This window comes from Cervus elaphus, chromosome 3 (genome assembly GCF_910594005.1).
Source record: "Cervus elaphus chromosome 3, mCerEla1.1, whole genome shotgun sequence".
In the NCBI taxonomy this organism is placed as follows: Eukaryota; Metazoa; Chordata; class Mammalia; order Artiodactyla; family Cervidae; genus Cervus; species Cervus elaphus.
The window spans coordinates 40,538,139-40,561,003 of NC_057817.1; the positions used below are offsets into that span (position 1 = coordinate 40,538,139).

The 22,865-nt window shown below is 36.7% G+C and overlaps 1 protein-coding gene across 2 annotated transcripts in view; it reads left to right on the plus strand.

Moving 5' to 3' along the window:
- ABCD2 (ATP binding cassette subfamily D member 2) overlaps nt 1-22,865 on the plus strand; it is an 84,309-nt gene that overhangs the window by 57,037 nt on the left and 4,407 nt on the right. For both annotated transcript variants that reach the window (XM_043886983.1, XM_043886990.1), the window contains exons 8-9: nt 6,868-6,952; nt 15,248-15,373. In XM_043886983.1, the coding sequence (XP_043742918.1) occupies nt 6,868-6,952; nt 15,248-15,373 (211 nt within the window). The remainder of the gene's footprint in view (nt 1-6,867; nt 6,953-15,247; nt 15,374-22,865) is intronic.

The window sequence follows — 22,865 nt, forward strand, 5'->3', positions numbered from 1 at the left end:
GTGTGATTGTAAAGAACCTTCCTGCCAATCCAGGACACATAAGAGACAAGGGTTTGATCCCTGGATTGGGAAGATCCCCTGGAGGAGGGCATGGCAATTCACTCCAGTATTATTTCCTAGAGAATCCCCTGGACAGAGGGAGCCTGGTGGACTATAGTCCATAGCATTGGAAAGAGTTGGATACAACTGAAGCAACTTAGCACACATGCACACATAGTTGCTTTACAATATTGTGTTTCTGCAAAGTGAATCATCTATATGTATACATATATCCCCCGCTTTTTTAGATTTCCTTCCCATGCAGATCACCACAGAACACTGACCTATGCTACACGGTAGGTTCTCATTTTATACATAGTAATGCGCATATGTCAATCCCAGCCCCAATCTCCCAACTCATCCCACCCCCCTTTCCCCTGCTGATATCCATAAGGTTGTTCTCTACATCTGTGTCCCTATTTCTGCTTCTACAAATAAGTTCATCTGTACCATTTTTCTAGATTCCACATATAAGTGATATTACACGATATGTATTTTTCTCTTTCCAGCTTACTTCATTCTATATGACAGTCTCTAGGTCTCTTCACATCTCTGCAAATGGCACTGCTTTATTCCTTTTTATGATTAATATCCCATTGTAAATATGTACCAAGTCTTTATCCATTCCTCTGCTGATGGACATTTAGGTTCCTTCCATGTCTTGGCTATTGTAAATAGTGCTGCAATAAATACTGGGATGCGTGTATCAATTTGAATTATGCTTTTCTCCAGATATATGACTGGAGTGAAATTTCTGGGTCATATGGTAGTTCTATTTTTAATTTTTTAAAAAAACCCCATATTGTTCTCCATAGTAGTTGTACCAATTTACTTTCCCACCAGTAGTGTAGGAGGGTTTCCCTTTTCTCCACACCCTCTCCATTTATTGTTTATAAATGTTTTCATGATGGTCTTTCTGACAAGTAATTTTGATTTTCATTCCTCTAATAATTAGTGATGTTGAGCATCTTTTTATGTGCTTTTTGGCCATCTGTATGTCTTCTTTGGAAAAATGTCTATTTAGGTCTTTCACCCATTTTTTCATTGGATTGTTTCTTTTATTATTAAGCTACATGAGCTGTTTGTATATTTTGGAGATTAATCCCTTGTTGGTTGGTTTGTTTGCAAATATTTTCTCCTATTCTGAGAGTTGTCTTTTTGTTTTATTTATTGTTTCATTTACTGTGCAAAAGGCTTTAAGTTTAATTAGATCTCATTTTGTTATTTTTGTTTTTATTTTCACTATTCTGGGAGATGGGTCCAAAAAGATCTTTCTATAATTTATGTCAGAGAGTGTTCTGCTTATGATTTTCTCTAATAGTTTTAAGTGCCCAGCCTTACATCTAGGTCTTTAATCTATTTTGAGTTTATTTTTGTGTATGGTGTTAGAAAGTGTTCTAGTTTCATTCTTTTACAGATAGCTGCCCAGTTTTCCCAGCACCACTTATTGAAGAGACTGTCTTTTCTCCATTGTATATTCTTGCCTCCTTTGTCATAAATTAGGTGAACATAGGTGTATGGATTTATCTTTGGGCTTTCTATCCTGTTCCATTAATCCATATGTCTTTTTTTGCCCCAGTACCATACTGTCTTGATTACTGTAGCTTTGGAGTATAGTCTGAAGTCAGAGAGCCTGATTCCTCCAGCTCTGTTTTTATTTTTCAAGATTGTTTTGGCTATTTGGGGTCTTTTGTGTTTCCATACAAATTAAAAAATATCCTAATCTGATTCTGTGGAATAATGTCATTGGTAATTTGATAAGAAATGCATTGAACCTGTGGATTGCTTTGGGTAGTATAATTATTTTTACAATATTGATTCTTCCAATCCAAGAACATGGTATATCTCTCCATCCATTAGTTTTATCTTTGTTTTCTTTCATCAGTATCCTATAGTTTTCTGAATCATGGTATTTTTCCTTTTTAGGTAATTTTATCCCTAGATAGTTTCATCTTTGTGATGCAATGGTAAATGGAGTTGTTTTCTTAATTTCTCTTTCTGATCCTCTGTTAGTGTATCGGAATGAAAGAGATTCCTGTGTATTAATTTTGCCTGGTTTTGGTATCAGGGTGCTAGTGGCCTCATAAAATTAGCTTGGGAGCGTCCCTCCCTCTGCAATTTTTGGAAGAATTTGAGAAAGATGTGTTAGCTGGTCTTTAATGCTTTATAGAATTCACCTGTGATGCCATCTAGTCCTGGACTTTTGTTTCTTGGAAGGTTTTAATCGCAGTTTCATTTCAATTTCATTACTAATGACTGGCCTGTTCATATTTTTGTTCAGTTAAAAATATTTTTTAGATATATTTCTTTATGTATTTGGCTGCATTGGGTTTTAACTGTGGCATGTAGGTTCTTTGTAGGATATGGGCTTCTCTCTAGTTGTGGTGTGTGGGCTTAGTTCTTCTCTGGCTTGTGGGACCATAGTTCTCCAAGGATCAATCCTGTATCCCCTGCTCTGGGAGACAGATTTTTTAACCACTGGACCACCAGGTAAATTCCTGTTCATCTTTTCCATTTCTTCCTAGTTCAGTCTTAGAAAGTTATACCTTTCTAAGAATTTGTCCATTTCTTCCAGGTTGTCCATTTTATTGGTATACATTGAGTTGGCCAAAAAGTTCACTCGAATTTTTCCAGAAGATGTTACAGAAAACCCAAACAACTTAGTAATTGGTCAACTTAGTAATTGCTTGTAGTAGTCTCTTATGGTCTTTTATGTTTCTGTGGTGTCAGCTGTAACTTCTCCTTTTCCATTTCTAATTTTATTGATTTGAGTCCTCTCCCCCTTTTTTTTTCTTAAGGAGTCTGGCTAATGGTTTTATCAATTTTGCTTATCTTCTCAAAGAACCAATTTTTAGTTTCATTGGTCTTTGCTATTCTCTGTTTTATAATATTTCATTTATTTTTGCTCTGATTTTTATGATTTCTTTCCTTCTACTAACTTTTGATTTTGCTTGTTTTTATTTCTCTACTTGCATTTGGTACAAGGTTGTGTTGTTTATTTGATATTTTTCTTGAGATGGATTGTATTGTTATAAACTTCCCTCTTAGAACTGTGCTGCTTTCCATAGGTTTTGGGTCATCATGTTTTAGTTTTCAGTTGTTTCTAGATATTTTTTATTGCCTTTTTGATTTCTCCAATTATCCATAGGTCATTTAGTAGCATATTGTTTAGCTTCCACGTGTTTGTGTTTTTTTAATTTTTTTTACCCCCTGTATTTGCTTTCTAATCTCATAGCATTGTTTCAGAAAAGATACCTGGTACAATATCAGTTTTCTTAACTTTACTGAAGCTTGATTTGTGACCCAAGATGTGATCTATCCTGGAGAATGTTCCATGTGTTCTTGAAAAGAAAGTATATTCTGCTGTTTTCTGATAGAATGTCCTGTATATATCAATTAAGTCTATCTGGTCTAATGTTTCATTTAAGACTTGTGTTTTCTTGTTAATTTTTTGTCTAGATGATCCATCCATTGGTATAAATGGAGTATTAAAGTCCCCCATTATTAATCGTGTCCTGTCAATTTCCCATTATATGGCTGTTAGCATTTGCTTTATGTATTGAGGTTCTCCTAGGTTGAGTGCATAAATATTTACAATTGCTATATCTTTTTCTTGGATTGATCCCTTGATTATTAGGTAGCATCTTTCCTTGTCTTATTAACAGTCTTTGTTTTAAAGTCTATTTTGTCTGATGTGAGTATTACTGCTCCAGCTTTTTTTTGCTTTCCATTTTTATGGAATATCTTTTTCCATCTCCTCACTTTCAGTCTGTATGTATCCCTAGGTCTGAAGTGGGTCTCTTATAGACAGCATATATATGGATCTTATTTTTTTTTATCCATTCAGCCAATCTGTTTCTTCTGGTTGGAATATTATTCCATTTACATTTCAGATAATTATCAATATATATGTTCCTATTGCCATTTTCTTAATTGCTTGGGGTGTGGTTTTCTTTGTATGTCTTTTTCCTCTTTCCCTTCCTTTTTTGTTCTCCTTTCTAGTGTTTTTTGCCTATAGAAGTTCCTTTAGCAGTTGTAAAGCTGGTTTGGTGGTGCTGAATGCTCTTAGCTTTTGTGTATCTGTAAAGCTTTTGATGCTCTGTCAAATCTGAATGAAAGCCTCACTGGTTAGAGTATTCTTGGTTATAGGCTTTTCCTTTTCATCATTTAAAATATATCCTGCCACTTGCTTCTGACCTGCAGAGTTTCTGCTGAAAAATCAGCTGATGACCTTTTGGGGTTTCCCTTGTATGTTATTTGTTGCTTTCCCCTTGTTGCTTTTAATATTTTTTTGTACATAATTTTTGTTAGTTTAATAATGTGTGTCTCAGTGTGTTCCTCCTTGGGTTTATCCTTTATGCAACTCTCTTTGCTTTCTAGGCTTGGGTGACTATCTCATTTCCCATGTTAGATAAGTTTTTTATCGTGATATCTTGAAATATTTTCTCAGACCCTTTTTCTTCTTCTGGGACCTCTATAATTCAATGTTCATGCATTTAATGTTGTTTCAGATGTCTCTGAGTTTATTCACATTTCTTTTCATTCTTTTGTAAATTATTATTCTGTTCTACAGCAGAGATTTCTACCACTCTGTCTTCCAGGTCACTTATCCATTCTTCTGCCTCAGTTATTCTGTTATTGATTTCTTCTAATGTATTTTTCATTTTCAGTTACTGTCTTGTTCATTTCTGTTTTATTTGTGTTTTAGTTCTTCTAGGTCTTTGCTAAACTTTTCTTATATCTTTTCAATCTGTGCCTCCAGTCTGTTTCTAAGATCTTGGATCATCTTTACTATCATACTCTGAATTCTGTTTCAGATAGATTGCTTATCTCCTCTTTATTTAATTCTTCTTGTAAGTTTTAATCTTGCTCCTTCATCTGCAACATATCTCTTTGTTACCGCTTTTTTCCTCCTCAAATTTTTGTGTTTGTGATCTGCTTTCCAGGCTGCAGGTGGCAGGCACATGAGGGTTAGCCCTGGGTGATCTTTCCAAGCAATCAGCCACAAGTGCACAGAGCCAGCCCTGTCGGGGGCCTTTCCTAGTTCCTAGCAGCAGGTGAGCTGGAGCCAGCCCTGGCAGGGGCTTTTCCTAGCATTTGGCCATAGGTAAAAAAGGATTAGCCCCAGCAGGAGCTTTTTCTAGTGCCTAGTGGCAGGCATGAGACAGCTCGCCTTGGCGGAAACCATTCTTATCACCTTGCGGGGTATGAGTAGGGGCTGACAGTGTGGGGAGAGGCTGCAATGACGCTCCACCCCCTGCACGTCACTCAGTAATGGCTCCTTGCTTCTATGGTGGTCCAGGCTTCCTCCACAAGTATTCCCAGTTGTGAATTTTCTCATTCTCATCCCTTCAGGCTGTCCTGTCTGCTTATAGCCAGCAGCAGTCCTCTCCTCAGCTTTTCTCTCCATTGCCTATGTTCCAGCACCCAGGGCCCATGCACACTGACAGACACAAGTCCCAGGCTCGGAGGTACAGGGCTGTGGCATAGACCATCTCTCTAGGTCTCACTTTGTCCTGCCTGCCATAGACAGGCTGTCTCACTGCCCTCCAAAAGGCCCAGATGATTTCCTTCTGTCCCAACCAATCTGCCCCTCCAGGAGGGGGGTTTCCCTGGGTGCGGGAACTTCTCAGCTTCTTCAGATCCCCCACCTAGAAGCAGATCCCATCCCACTTCCTGCCCTCTTCTTTTTCGCTTCTTTCTTTTGTCTTACATGGTTCCACATGGATCTTACTTGTCCTTTCCAGTGTCCAAGGTCTTCTCCTAGTGTTCAGCCAGTGCTCTGTGTGAACTGTTCCATCTGTAGATGTATTTTTGATGCATCTGTGGGGAGAGATGAACTCCTTGTCCTCCTACTTCTCTGCCATCTTGCTTTTCCCTATACTAGTATGTATTGATCTAACTTTTTTTTTTTGATCTAACCTATTTTTTTTTTAGAAAATAGAAGACTTGTTTTTTGAATACATAACCAACAGAAAGTATTTACCATGTTGTCAGAGATGGAATAGGTAAATTGTAAAACATGAAGATACACCTACATATAAATCCTAGCTCTAACATATAGCTGTATAAATTTTGATATATAAATTTCTTCATGAATTTCAGTTTATCTACTTATAAAATAACACTAATAATAGATACCTCACAAGGTTGTGAAATATACAATGAGAAAACTCATATAAAGTGCCAGGCAGATGGAAACCATTTAAATAAGCTCCTTTCATATCTTTTGTAAACTTTGTAATATGTGTGTGTGCTCAGTCACTTCAGTTATATCCTACTCTTTGCGACCCTGTGGACTTATCCTGCTAAGCTCTTCTGTCCATGGGATTCTCAGGCAAGAATACTGGAATAGGTTGCCATCCTCTCCTCCAGGGGATCTTCCAGACCCAAGGATGAAACCTTTGTCTCTTGCACTGCAGGCAGATTCTTTACCCACTGAGCCACCCAGGAAGCCCAGACTTTGTGATAGGCCTGTGCAAATTTGTTGGTCTTTTCTCCCACAGCCCTGCAAAATAAGTCTTAAGTATACCAACTCTTTGGAGACATTAAAAACTAAACACCTTTTCAAAGTGTCAGTATTTAGAATTCTTAGAATATGTTCTGTCAATATAAGTAATTATTACCATTAAAAAATATCAAATCTAAGACCAAGTGCTTAAACATAAGGCAGTCTGGTCTATCCAGGCATATATTTTGTGAAATATCAGGTTCTTTGTGTAATAGCTCAAACTTGCTAGGAATCATTTGTCTAGGTAAAAACTGTAAAAGATGCTCTCTTTGGTTAAAAGATGCTTTATAAAATATGTATTTTTATGTATTTTAAAGGATGGGATGCTATTATGGACTGGAAAGATGTCTTATCAGGAGGGGAAAAGCAAAGAATGGGCATGGCTCGCATGTTTTATCATAGGTAAGTGTATTATACTCGTTACTATTGATACTATTCTATTGTTGTAATCAAAAGCATTCGGATAGGATCCCTTGTCCTCATTTGGTTTGAAAATATATTTCTGAAAAACTAGTGCTTAGAATTTATAGTATTTAAATTTCTTAGGTTATTTTTTAATGTGACAGAAATCTCCAAATGTTTGTCCTATTTATTTTATGTTGAGTAATGTTAGATGACAAAATTAAATTTTTATGTGTCCTAAGTTTGAAAGTGGGATTATTGCTAATTTTAAAATGTGAAGAATAGATAACCACTCTTATACTGTTGTGAACACAGTAGGTAGACATTCAGTGAAAGTGAAAGTTGCTCAGTTCTGTCCAACTCTTTGCAACCCCATGGACTGTAGCCCTCCAGGCTCCTCTGTCCATGGAATTCTCCAGGCCAGAATACTGGAGTAGGTAACTGTTCCCTTCTCCAGGGGATCTTCCCAACCCAGGGATCGGACCTAGATCTTCCACACTGCAGGCGGATTCTTTACCATCTGAGCCACCAAGAAAGCCCAGATATTCAGATACTTATCAATTAAATTATTAAATTAAAACTAAATTAACTTTCTAATTAGTCAGTGGCCTATAAAGCTTAGTACTGTTATCCTTGAAAGGAGGTATATCTAATGGTAAAAGGAACCAACCAGCATAAATCTTAATGGACTCAGAAATAAAGAAATATAGGAAATAATTTCTCTTAATAAAACTTTTCTATTTCTAACCAGCTTCATAGCCTTTTGGTTCAAAGTATCAAGCACAAGACACTGGAAAGAAGTATTGACGCTATTATGATTTGTTCCTTTTTTTTTTTTTATCCTATTCTGTGAAAAATAAATCCCGATGTTAATGTTAGGCCTCTGGCAATGAGAACCTAAGTTGTTACTTTCAATACTTATATCTTGGGCAATAAAGTTATGTACATGGATGGCTGAGTGGACCATAAGCTGGGGCACATGTAATACTCTTGAAGAAGTGCAGTGGAAGCAATAAACTTCTGTAGAGACTTTTAAAAGCTGATAAAAACTGAAAAAAAAAAAAAATCAAGTAAGCCTCATCAAACACTTAGCAACAAGTTGGCTATCAATTTTTAAAAAATATTTTATTATGGAAAAGCCATTAAAAGTTCATCAAAAAAGAGAATATTGTAAGATGAACCTTATATTCCCATCATACTGATTCAACAAATCTAGTATTTTACAGCACTTGATTTATCTATTTTTTTTATATAAAGCATTGTGAAGCAAATCCAGAATCATGGAATTTTTCATGAAATATTTTGACATCAATCTCTGAAATATTAGGATATTTTCTTACAGTATATACCATAATCATCATTAATACAATTGACAATAATCACTTAAAATTATTTCATACCTGGTTCATATGCAATTTCCCTGATTGTCTCAAAAATATCTTTTTTATACTTGGTTTGTTCAAACCAAGATCCAAACAGCTTTTTATGTATTGAATTTTGTTGTTATATATCTCTTAATTATTTTTTAATTTAAAGAGTTGTTTCTTCTCCCTGCCTCTGTGCCCCTCCCATCTTTTATGCTATTGACTTGTTGAAGAAACTAGGTCAGTTGTCCTTTAAGAATGTTGTCCTTTCAAGATTGATCTGATTGCTTCCTCTTGAGATCCCTTCACCTCTTTCCTCAATCTACTTTTTTTCTTACAAACTGGAAATTAGAGCTAAAAACTTGATTATATTTAGGTTCAACCCTTTTGGTAAGAATATAACATGTAATATTTATCACTGAAAAAATCATGTATCATTTAAACAACTTTATTAAATATAATTAAGTGTTTATATTATAGAAGTAGAAAATTTAGGTGAGTAAAAAGAAGAAAAAATTCTGTTTTACTACTTGTAGCACATAAAATTTTAGTATAGTTTTTTCTCTGTTTTAGTATACAAAAGTTGGTTGTTATTTTTAAATTTTTAATATGTAACTATTTTCATAAAGTATATTACAGTTTATATTCCTCTTTTTTTTTTTTTTTGCCATACCACATGGCTTGTGGAATCTTAGTTCCCTGACCAGGGATTGAATTCAGGCCCCCAGCAGTGAAAGTACTGAGCCCTAACCACTGGAATCCAGGGGAGTTCCCTGTATCCCTCTTTTTATTTTGTATCCTATTATGTGTATTGCTATGTAATAGCTAGCCAAGGTTTGTTTATTATTATTATCATTATTGTTATTATAATATTTATGTACCAAATACATAAATGTATTTAAGTATTCAATTCAATGAATTCTGATAAATGCATATACAATATATAATCAATATCCCAATTAAGATAAAGAATGATTCTATCACCCTAGGAAGTCCCTCATACCCCTTTCCCGTCAAGTCTTTCCATAGACAATTTCTGTTTCCATTTCTAATGCATAAATTGGTTCTCCTGCTCTAGAACTTCATGTAAATTAATCATGTGTGTGTGTATTTGTCGCTGAGTTATGTCCAACTCTGTGCGACCCCGTGGACTGTAGCTCACTAGGCTCCTCTCTCCATGGAATTCTCCAGGAAAGAATGCTGGAGTGGGTTGCCATTCCATCCTTCAGGGGATCTTCCCGAGCCAGGGATCAAACCTAGGTCTCCCACATTGTGGGCAGATTCTTTACTGTCTGGGCCACCAGGGAAGCCCCCAAATTAAATCATACAATATGTATTATTTTGTGTTATAACTGGAGTTTATAGATGAGAAAAATGTTGTGTAATAACATGGTATTTTAATAATATATGTGGTTAGTTCAAGGATAAGGCAAACTAAAAAATATAAACCAAAATTTGCAAACTCTGAATTTTTAGTGAAGTATATTTTGCAATGACTTTTTTGAGATAATGTGGTGAGATTCAAGAGTAAACTTAGTAGTATGAAATGTATGACTAGCTGTTAACCACTATTACCTTGAATCTGTTTGTGCCTTACAATAAGTATTCAGTAATATGATCCCTCATATAGTTGGTGAAATGTGATATGGTGGTGGTTTACTTGCTAAGTCATGTCTGACTCTTGCAATCCCATGGACTGTAGTCTGCCAAGCTCCTCTGTCCATGGGATTCTCTAGGCAAGAATATTGGAGTGGGTTGCCATTTCCTTCTCCAGTTGAATCTTCCCAACCCAAGAATCAAACCCAGGTCTCCTGCATTACAGGCAGTTTCTTTACCAACTGAACTACAATTGAAGCCTGAAATGTAAAATGATAGAACGTAATATGTGGCTGTAAATTTTTCATTATGTCAGTGTGTTAATGAGATAAAAAGCAAGTGTCATTAATAAAAGATGCTAACCTAAAGAGATTTTTAAGTGCCTATAACTTAAATACTTGATACTCATGTATCTAAAATATTTTGGGTATAAAATGACACTGAATAAAAACAAAGTTCTAAGTGTATCTGTGGAAAAAATTAAGTGATCCATGGGAAGATGAGCAAGTTGAAAAGCAGAATCTATTTAGAAAAAGAAAAGGCCATAGAAATACTAAAGCCAGTGAAGGACCTACACTGTTGGTAGAAATGTAAGTTGGTGCAGCTACTGTGGAAAACAGCGTGCAGGTTCCTTAGAAAACTAAAACTAACATTACCATATGACCCAGCAATCCCACTCCTGGGCATATATCTGTACAAAACTATAATTCAAAAAGATACATGCACCCCAGTATTCATAGCAGTGCTATTCACAATAACCGAGACACGGAAGCAACCTGAATGTCCATCTGCAGATGAAAGGATAAAGGCGTGGTGCATATATATAGTGGGGTACTTCTCAGCCACAAAAAAAGTGAGACAATGCCATTTGCAGCAACACAGATGCAACTAGAGGTTATCATACTAAATGAAGTAAGTCAGAAAGACAAAGCAAATACCATGTGAGGTCATTCATATGTGGAATCTAAAATATGACACAAATAAACCTATCTATGAAGCAGAAACATACTCATTAACAGAGAGAACAGATTAGTGCTTACTAGGAGAGAGGATTTGTGGGGATGGACTGAGTAGAAAGTGGAGGTTAGCAGATGTGAACTTTTATATATATAATGGGTAAACAGCAGGGTCCTGCTGTATAGCAAAGGAACTATGTTCACTATCCTATGATAAGCCATAATGGAGAAGGATATAAAAAAGAATATATGTATTATATTTTATTATAGTTGATTTACAATGTTATATTAATTACTCCTGTAAAACAAAGTGATTCAGATATATATGTATATATACATGTATATGTGTGTATATATATATATATGTATACATATATATACATGCATACCTGTATTTGGAGAAGGAAATGGCAACCCACTCCAGTATTCTTGCCTGGGAAATCCCATGGACAGAGGAGCCTGGTGGGCTACAGTCCATGGGGTCACAAAGAATCAGATATGACTAAGAAACTAAACACACACACATATGTGTGTGTGTGTGTGTGTCTGTGTGTGTGTATGTATGCATATATATGTCTGAGTCACCTTGCTATACAGGAGTAATTAATGTAACATTGTAAATCAACTTTAAAAGAATTTTTAAAAACCCAGCGAAGGAAAAGTATAATAATGAGAAATTGCCTCCTTTCTCAAAGGATTAATAAGAAGATTTGAATTGTAATGAGAAAGACTTGAGCTAACAACTAAAGTGGAGAACTTTAGCAAGGAGAACTATGTGTCAAAATCTTAGTCTTTTTGAGAGGATTTTAATTTTAATGTTTAAAAATGATTGGAAAAGTCCCATCTTATAGGAAATAGATTAGATCCTTCTTAAGCCTCACTCTTCTGATGATACACCAAAAGAAAAATCTGAGAAACAGTGCTATCTAATGTTTTACTTAGTTATATCAGTTTCAGCTTACAGTCACTGCCTAATATATTTGCATGCATGTATGCACGCGTGCACACACACACACACACACACACACACACACACACACCACAAAACCAGTCTTACCAAGGAAACAAAATATCTTACATCTGCTAGGCTAGGAGTTGCTATGACAACAGAGTGTAAGAAATATATGTTTTTTTCTAATTCTAAAATGGCATCTCATCTGTGTACCTCAAAGCACTCTAAAAAATAAGACACAATGCAGTAACTTATTACTAAAAATAGAGTTGTACAGAAAAATAAAATTTTACCACAAACCTCTCAGATTTATACTTCCTTTTCTCCTCTATCATTTTCACTTAGGAAAATGATCCACAAACAGAAATAAACTCTGAGACAAATAATTCTTAATACTTTAAACTCAACAATAACCAAAAGCTAACCAGTTAAACCACTTCTGTTGTCAAGGGGAAACTGCAGTGATCTTTGTTTCTTTGGGTGGAGAGCTGATATTAAAATCAAATGTAGTGTTAAAGTTGGCTCTGACTCCTGTATCTATTATCCTTACCTTTAGTTGTTTTTGGCTAGGCTGGGTCCCTGGTGCTGCAGGAGGGCTTTCCCTAGTTGTGGTGAACAGGAGCCACCCTTTGTTGCGGTGCCTGGACTGCTCATTGTGACGGCTTCTCTTGTTGCAGAGCACAGGTTCTAGGCACATGGGCTTCTGGAGTGCAAGCCCAGCACTTGCGGCCTATGGGCTTGCTGCTCCATGGCATGTGGGAGCCTTCTGGACCAGGGATCAAACCAGTGTCCCTTGCATTGCAAGGTGGACTATTAACCACTAGGCCACCAGGGAAGCCCTCTATTATCCTTGACAGTGCGCCCCCCCAGTAGGAAACAGGATCCTATTAATAAATAATCCATCAAGTTACTAGGAAAACTTTGCAGTGCCAAATATTTTTGCTGAATGACAAATTACTGCTGGTTTCAATTTTTATCTTTTCATTGTCATTTTATTGTATTCTTTTATAGTGTATTTTTTCCTGAAGCATAGTTGCTTTACAATGTTGTATTAATTACTCCTGGACAGCAAAATGATTCAGTTATATATATGTGTGTGTGTGTGTGTGTGCATATGTATATATTCTATTTTTAAAAATTAATTTCCATTTTATGGTGTGTCGTATGATACTGAATATAGTTCTCTTAGTATACAGTAGAATCTTCTGTTTATCCTTTCCATGTATAACAGCTTACATCTGTGTAACCCCAACCTCTCACGCCTTCCCTCCCCCAATCCCTCCCCCTTGGCAACCGTAGACATGTTCTCTATGTCCATGAGTCTGTATTTCACAAATAGGTTCCTGTTCATATAAAATATAATAGCATATGGTATTTGTCTTTCTCTGGCTGTCTTCACTTAGTATGATAATCTCTGGTTGCATCCATGTTGCTGAAAATAGCATTATTTCATTATTTTTTATGGCTAAGTACTATTTCATTTTGTGGAAGACACCAAATCTTCTTTATCCGTTCATTTGTCCATATTCATTTAGGTTGCTTCCATGTCTCGGCTGTTGTAAATAGTGCTGCTCTGATCATAGGAGTGCATGTATCTTTTCAAATAATAGCTTTATCTAGGTATATGCCCAGGATTGGGATTGCTGGATCATAAGTTCTTCCCTGGTTGCTCAGACCGTAAAAAATCTGCCTGCAGTACAGGAGACCCAAGTTTGATCCCTGGGTCAGGAAGATCCCCTGGAGAAGGGAATGGCAACCCACTCCAGTATTCTTGCCTGGAGAATTCCATGGACAGAAGAGCCTGGCAGGCTGCAGTCCATGAAATCTCGAAGAATCAAAAATGACTGAGTGACTAACACACACACACAGAAACTCGAATTTTAGCTTTTTGAGTAATCTTAATACTGTTTTCCATAGTCACTGTACCAATTCACATTCCTACCAACAGTATAAGTAAGATGTTTGCACTTTTCTTCACACCGTCTCCAGCATTTATTATTCGAAGACTTTTTCTTGATAGCTGTTCTGACTGATGTGAGTTGGTACCTCATTGCAGTTTTGACTTGCATTCCTCTAATAATTAGAGGTAATGAGCCTCTTTCCATGTACCTATTGGCCATCGGTATGTCTTCTTTGCAGAATTATCTATTTATGTCTTCTGCCCATTTTTTGGTTGGGTTATTTTTTGTTGCTGTTATTGAATCATAGGAGTTGTTTGTGTGTTTTAGAAATTAAACCCTTGTCAGTCGTATCATTTACAAAGACTTTTCTGCCAGTCCATAGATGGTCTTTTAATTTTGCTTATGGTTTCCTTTGCCGTGCAAATGCTTACAAGTTTGATTAGGTTTCATTTGTTTGTTTTTGCTTTTATTTCTATTGTTTTGGGAGACTGACTTAAGAAAACATTGATTTATGTCAGAGAATGTTTTGTCTGTGTTCTCTACTAGAAGTTTTATGGTGTCTTGTCTTGTATTTAACTATTTAAGCCATTTTGAGTCTGTTTTTGCATGTGGTGTGAGAATGTGTTCCAATTTCATTGATTTACATATGGCTGTCCAACTTTCCCAATACCACTTGCTGAAGAGACTATATTTTCCCCATTGTGTATTCTTGGCTCCTTTATCAAAGATTAATTATCCATAGATAAGTGAGTTTATTTCTGGGCTCTATTCTGTTCCATTGACAGAAAGAAGACAGAGAAGGGGCAAAATGATAAAGAGCTAGAGGGTGAAAATGAAAGGAAGAGAGTAAACGGAAGTATATGGTGGCAAATGTCAGGTGCCTCTGATAGTACACAGTCACTTCCAGAGAAAAAACTGAGCTAGTGACAAAAAGTGTTGAGTGCAATCAGAAAAATATATATAGATTTTTTTCCCAAAGAAAATAGTTGCAATGTCACCAGGTTAAATGCCTGCTCTAAATTTGTCAGATTAGCCATACTTACTTTTGCAGAATCTTGGATCAACAAAATTCTATCAATAGTGATTAGGTACTTGCATTATTGATAAAATTATCTCTTAATAAATGTTTGCAAACAGAATTGTGACATGATTGATAATTAGCTACTAAAATGTATTTTCCGTGTAATTAGAACCTTGTCACCAAGAGTGAACTGTCTTTTGCAGCAAGGTTCTTTCAGTGACCTGTCATCCTTCTTCTGCCTCATAGTCATGATTCACTAATCTGCAATAAAGCTTATTGATTTATGAGCAGATATAAAAAAATTCTATTTAAAATCTAAGAAGAGTATGAAATTCTATTCCAAAGAAAGGAGAATGACTGCTTTTTTTGCTTTATCATTTGTCATCTTAAACATGTCATTATTCTCTTTTCTCCTTTAAAGTTGTTAACATTGCAGTTCACGTTGCCAAGTAAAGATTTATAATTCAAAATGAAAATCATTAATTTATTTGTGCTTATTTTTAAGACCAAAATATGCATTGCTAGATGAATGCACCAGTGCTGTCAGCATTGATGTTGAAGGAAAGATATTTCAGGCTGCAAAAGGAGCTGGAATTTCCTTACTTTCTATAACACACAGGCCTTCACTTTGGTAAGTGTTTCCAATGCTCATTTATGATAAATGATTTTTCTTTTCGTTTCTTAAAGAATGACTTTGCTAAACTTTTTACCATAGAGCATAATGCATTTCAGTTATTTTCCACCTGCATTTTGGTTAAGGTTAAACTGTGCCTAAGAGAGTGAAATCACTCTTAAGCTAAAAGTTGAAGTTCCTGTACTTGATAACATATGACAGAAATTAGAGATCTTTTCCATATGTTTTTCAAAATTGTATTTATTTGTTTTATTTTTGGCTGCACAAGGTCTTTGTTGTTGCACACGGGCTTTCCTTCGTTGCGGCAGGACCTGAGCAGGGGTTACTCTCTAGCTGTGGTGTGTGGACTTACTACAGTGGCTTCTGTTCTTGCAGAGCGCGGGCTCCAAAGTGCAGGCTTCAGTCGCTGCTGCTCACAAGCTCAGCAGTTGTGTGCGCCGGCTCTAGAGCACTGCCTCAGTAGTTTTGGCACACAGGTTTAATTGTTCCACAGCATGTGAAATCTTTCTGGATCAGGAATTGAACCAGTGTGCCCTGCATTAGCAGGTGGATTCTTAACCACTAGACAACCAAACAAGTCCCTTCATATACTTTTGAGTAACTCTCTTTAGGCTTTAATTTTTCCAAAACTTTGACTTCCCAATGGGTGGGACCTTACCAACATTAAATTGAAAACTGTGTCAAGGGAAAAATTGGAGTGTGCACACAAAGCTTTTTTTTCCTCCTTTGTTTTAAGAAAAAAATGAAGACATTTTTTATAAATAATATTTCATAAAACCTAGCGGAAGTTTCTCTTTTTTAAAAAAAGATCACCGTTTTTATCATCCCCTTATGTTTTTATTGATTCATCATCACCATAAGAGTCACTAATGCAGATCCAAAACCTATTCTATTCCAAGCTTATTTTATTTAAGCCTAATAGCAACCTTATAGAGTATAGGTAGCCTAATTTTTCCCATTATACAGATGAAGAAACTGAGAGCTAGAAAATGAGGAACATAATTTTCTATGATCATATTCTCTGTACCCTCCTCTATTGTACTACTTATTGTAAGGAACTCAAAAGGTATCTCATGCATGATTCATAAAAAAACTTTAACTCTCACTACATTCTACTGTCCACATTTGCATTTCTGTTTCATCAATCAAAATCTTTTCCTTTGACATGTTAGTAGGTATATAGTGGACTCTACATCCTATGGCTTCCTATTACCCAAGGGATAGGCAGGATTCCTCCTCTCTCTCTGACTGGAGCATTCTGTAGCATGTGGCTGATCACATTTGTGCCAAAGCTGTCATTATGTACATGACTTCAAACCTAGGCTAAACAGCAAACTTTAAGTTAATACTTAAAGCAGTTCCAACCCTTTCCCTTATAGAGAATGTTTACTTTAAGACTGTGAGTAAGTTGAGTGTTCAGTTCAGATCAGATTTTAATTGTTCAAAGTTCTTTGACTCTGAATTCTACTTTTGAGAGGATGACCTGCTTCACACTTTATTTAAACATTCAGATTTTTTATATTTTTCTTTCTCAAAGTTTACCTGAAAATAGAGAATATCATGAAGTGATCTTTTGTATAGGATTTTGTAGTTTGTCTCTCTGTTGTTAAAATTATTAATCAGCATCTGGAGTGGTAGGACCCTGATTTGCCAGTCTCCCCAGAGGCAGTCTGGATCTAGTCCAGTACGAGTTAGAATCCATGTCAATGAGTGATATCTATGACCTTCTCTTGGAGAGAACCAACAGGAACTGATTTAAGACAATTATGACATATCCCTGTGGAGCCAGACTTGTAGAACTCTTGAGTCCTTTCTAACGCAGTCCTGGTGTTTTTCTAACCTCTATCAATGAGTTTATTATGCATTCTTGTCATTTAGTTCCTATTCAAGTAGCCTAAAGTGGTGTTGGAAGCATGTTTAGCTGTCTTTTTTTTTTCCTTCATTTTAGAACGAAGAGGTTTTTGTTGTTTTTGCTTTTAAGACTTTTCTTTGAAAAAAAAGTTTTAAGTTCATAGCAAAATTGAACATACAGAAATATGCCCATACTCTGTCCCTATACATGTATAGCCTCCTCCACGATCAACATCCCCCTCCAGAGTGGTATAATTGTTACAATTGATGAGCCTATATTGACACATTCTTAGCATCCAAAGTCCATAATTTTCATCAGGATTCACTTACTGTTGTGCATTGTATAGGTGTGGACAGATTTATAATTACATGTGTCTACCATTATAGTCATGTACTACTGAGCCTGCACACTTTCAGGTTCAGTTCACTTCATTTTCAGTTCAGTTCAGTCGCTCAGTCGTGTCCGACTCTTTGCAACCCCATGGATGCAGCTGCATGCCAGATTTCCATCACCAACTCCCGGAGCTTACTCAAACTCATGTCCATCAGGTCAGTGGTGCAATCCAACCATCTCATCCTCTGTCATCCCCTTCTCTTCTGCCTTTGTTCTTTCCCAGCATCAGGGTCTTTTCCAGTGAGTCAGTTGTTTGCATCAGGAGGCCAAAGGATTGGAGCTTCAGCTTCAGCATCAGTTCAGTTCAGTTCAGTTTAGTCGCTCCGTCGTGTCTGACTCTGCGACCCCGCGGACTACAGCACGCCAGGCCTCCCTGTCTGTCACCAACTCCTGGAGTTTACTCAGACTCGTGTCCAGTGAGTTGGTGATGCCATCCAACTGTCTCATCCTCTGTCGTCCCATTTTCCCACCTTCAATCTTTCCAAGCATCAGGGTCGTTTTAAATGAGTCAGTTCTTTGCATCAGGTAGCCAAACTTTGGAGTTTCAGCTTCAACATCAGTCCTTCCAATGAATATTCAGGACTGATTTCCTTTAGGATGGGCTCGTTGGATCTCCTTGCAGCTCAAGGGACGCGCAAGAATCTTCTTCAACCCCACAGTTCAAAAGCATCAATTTTTCAGTGTTGACCTTTCTTTATAGCCCAGCTCACATCCATACATGACTACTGGAAAAACCATAGCTTTGAATAGATGGACCTTTGTTGGCAAAGTAATGTCTCTTCTTTTTAATACGATGTCTAGGTTGTTCATGGCTTTGCTTCCAAGAAGCTAGCATCTTTTAATTTCATGGCTGAAGTCACCATCTGCAGTGATTTTGGAGCTGAAAAGAATAAAGTCTCTGTTTTCATTGTTTCCCACATCAATTTGCCATGGATGGATGGCACCAGATGCCATGATCTGCATTTCCTGAATGTTGAGTTTTAAGCCAGCTTTTTCACTCTCCTCATTTACTTTCATCAAGAGGCTCTTTAGTTCTTCTTCACATTCTACCATAAGGGTGCTATCATCTGCATATCTGAGGCTATTGATATTTCTCCCAGCAACCTTGATTACAGCTTGTGCTTCATCCAGCCAGTATTTTGCATGATGTACTCTGCATATAAGTTAAATAAGCAGGGTGACAATATACAGCCTTGACATGCTCCTTTCCCGATTTGTACCAGTCTATTGTTCCATGTCTAGTTCTAACTGTTGCCTCTTGACCTGCATACAGATTTCTCAGGAGGCAAGTCAGGTGGTCTGGTATTCCCAGCTCTTGAAGAATTTCCCACAGTTTGTTGTGATCCACACAGTCAAAGGCTTTGGGTAGTCAATAAAGCAGAAGTAGGTGTTTTTCTGGAACTCTCTTGCTTTTTATATGATCTAACTGATGTTGGCAATTTGATATCTGGTCCCTCTGCCTTTTCTAAACCCAGCTTGAACATCTAGAAGTCACAGTTCATGTACTGTTGAAGCCTGGCTTGGAGAATTTTAAGCATCACTTTACTAGTGTGTGAGATGGGTTCAATTGTGCTGTAGTTTGAGCATTCTTTGACATTGCCTTTCTTTGGGTTTGAGTTGAAAACTGACCTTTTCCATTCCTGTGGCCATTGCTGAGTTTTCCAAATTTGCTATCATATTGAGTGTAGCACTTTCACAGCATCACCTTTTAGCATTTGAAATAGCTCATAGGGGACTGGAATGCAAAAGTAGGAAGTCAAGAGATACTTGAGGTAGCAGTCCAGTTTGACCTTGGAGTACACAATGAAGCAGGGCAAAGGCTAACATACCAAGAGAATGCACTGATCATAGCAAACACCCTTTTCCAACAACACAAGAGAAGACTACACATGGACATCACCAGATGGTCAATACCGAAATCAGATTGATTATATTCTTTTCAGGCAAAGATGGAGAAGCTCTAACTTCTAGTCAGCAAAAACAAGACCTGGAGCTGACTGTGGCTCACATCATGAACTTCTTATTGCCAAATTCAGACATAAATTGAAGAAAGTAGGGAAAACCACTAGACCAATCAGGTGTGACCTAAATCAAATCCCTTAGGATTATACAGTGGAAGTGAGAAATAAATTCAAGGGATTAGATCTGATAGACAGAGTGCCTGAAGAACTATGGAGGTTCATGGTGTTGTACAGAAGGCAGGGATCAAGACCATCCCCAAGAAAAAGGAATGCAAAAAGGCAAAATGGTTGTCAGAGAAGGCCTTACAAATAGCTGAGAAAAGAAGAGAAGCAAAAGGCAAAGGGGAAAAGGAAAGATATACCCATCTGAATGCAGAGTTCCAAAGAATAGCAAGGAGAGATAAGAAAGCTTTCTTCAGTGATCAGTGCAAAGTAAGAGGAAAACAATAGAATGGGAAAGACTAGAGATCTCTTCAAGAAAATTAGAGATACCAAGGGAACATTTCATGCAAAGATGGGCACAATAAAGGACAGAAATGGTATGGACCTAACAGAAACAGAAGATATTAAGAAGACATGGCAAGAATACACAGAAGAACTATACAGAAAAGATCTTAATGACCCAGATAATCATGATGGTGTGATCACTCACCTAGATCCAAACATCCTAGAATGTGAAGTCAAGTGGGCCTTAGGAAGTATCACTATGAACAAAGCTAGTGGAGGTGATGGCATTCCAGTTGACTGTTTTAAGTCCTAAAAGATGATGCTGTGAAAGTGCTGCACTCAATATGTCCTCAAATTTGGAAAATGCATCCTTATAGTATTATGCAGAGTATTTGATTGCTCTAAAAATCCTCTGTGCTCTGCCATTTTATCCCTCTCCTTAACCCATGGATCATGAGTTCCAATCCCACAACTTCATGACAAATAGAAGGGGGAAAAGTAGAAGCAGAACAGATTTTATTTTCTTGGGCTCCAAATCACTGCAGACGGTGACTGCCACCATGAAATTAAAAGACCTTTGCTCCTTGGAAGGAAAGCTATTACAAACCTAGACAGTGTTTTAAAAATTAGAGACATCACTTTGCCAACAAAGGTCCATCTAGTCAAAGCTCTGGTTTTTCTAGTAGTCATGTATGGATGTAAGAGTTGGACCATAAAGAAGCCTGAGCACTGAAGAATTGATGCTTTGAATTGTGGTGCTGGAGAATTTTCTTGAGATCTCTTAGGCTGTAAAATGATCAAACCAGTCAATCCTGAAGGAAATCAACCCTGAATATTCACTGGAAGGACTGAAGCTGAAACTGAAATTCTAACATTTTGTTCACCTGATGCAAAGAACCAACTCTTTAGAAAAGACCCTGATACTGGGAAAGATTGAGGACAGGAGGAGAAGGGGACCACAAAGAATGAGATGGTTGGCTAGCATCACTGACTCAGTGGTCATGGGTTGGAGCAAACTCTGGAGATAGTGTAGGACAGTGAAGCCTGGTGCACTGCAGTCCATTGGGTTGCAAAGAGTTGGACACAACTTAGAGGCTGAACAACAATAACGTCAACCCCAGAAACCACTCATCTTTAATGTGTCCACAGTTTTTCCTTTCCCAAAATATCAGGTACCTGGAACCGTACAGTATATAGCCTTTTCAGATTGGTTTCTTTAACTTAGTGATAATCATTTGTTTCCTCCATGTCTTTTCACAGCTTGGTACCTCATTTCTTTTTAGTGTTAAATAATATTTCATTGTTTCAATGTACACAGTTTGTTTATCCATTCACCTACTGAAGATAGGCTTGGTTGCCTCCAAGTGTTAGCCATTATGAATAAAGATGTCATAAACATTCATATGCAGGTTTTTGTGTGGACATGCATTTTCTCAAGTCCTTTAAGTAAATATCAAGAAGTGAAGTTACTGGATTGTACTGCTAAGAGTATGTTTAGTTTCGTTAGAAACTACAAAACTATTCCAAAACAGCTATGCCATTTTTCATTTCCACTAGCAATGAAAGCCTCTGGAGAAGGAAATGGCAACCCACTCCAGTATTCTTGCCTGGAGAATCCCATGGACAAAGGAGCCTAGCAGGCTATAGCCCATGGGTTTGCAAGAGTTGGACACAACTTAGTGACTAAACCACCAAAAAACAATGAAAGAGAGTTCTGTTGGCCCACAGTTTTATCAGCTTTTGAAGATGTCAGTGTTCTGAATTTTGGCCATTTCAAAAGGTGTGTAGTAGACAAATTTTTAAATAAATAATAAAATCTAATTTCCTACTTTCTAACCAAAAAACAAACAAACAAACATGTTTTTAATCGTAGCTACCCATAGTGTATTTCCATGTAAACTAATAATCATGTTGGTTCTGATTTATGAACTGGTTTAGTCATTTTAGGTTATAGAAATCTATCATCTGATTATCCTTTCTTCCTACATGAAATTCTTATTTTTCCTGAAAAGATTTCAGAAGAGGAAAAATATGTATTATATTTTCCTCCATACAACAAATGGGTAATTTGTTGATTGTAAAGAGTAAAATCCATACTATATCTGAAGACATCAAAAATTATAGAAGCTTATTATGTGATTCCTGAATAGAATTACAATTTTCTAATTACCACTATCCAGTGCTTTATCTTATTTGTACAGAAAGTCTGCAGATTATTTCCAATAAGCCTCTGTTAAAATAGTTTTTTTTTTAAATTCCTCTGACTAAAATAAACCCTGAAACAGTATTTTAGCACATAATATAGAACATAGGTCATGAAACACCGATATAGTTTCTTCCCCCATGTAGAAACCAAATAATGTTGTAGGACTGGAATGATGAGCCAAACCTTCAATCTACACTGAAAGTGGAAGTTGCTCAAGATCTGAACTACTGCATTCTGAAATTGCTCCTGGTTGAAGGTTCACAATTAAGAAAGTCCAAGAGAAGTTGACAATGAAATAAACAAAATGATATTTTTTTCTATTAATTCTCTTTCCTGTATCACCATCCTTCTTTTGTTTTTCCATTACTTTTGTTTTAGCTCTCATATTTTAATAGCAGTGTTGTCATTTAAAAAAAATTTCCCTTGATGTAAGAACACATTGTTTTAGATTTAATTTTTGCAAGGTCCCACCTGTTGGGAGGTCAAATTTTTGGAAAAGTTGAAACCCTAAAGATAGTTACTGAAAAGCATATGGAAAAGATTAATGTCTGTCATATGATATCAAACATATGAACGTCAGCCTTCAGCTTAAGAGTGATATTTACCCTTTTAGACATAGTTTAATTTAGT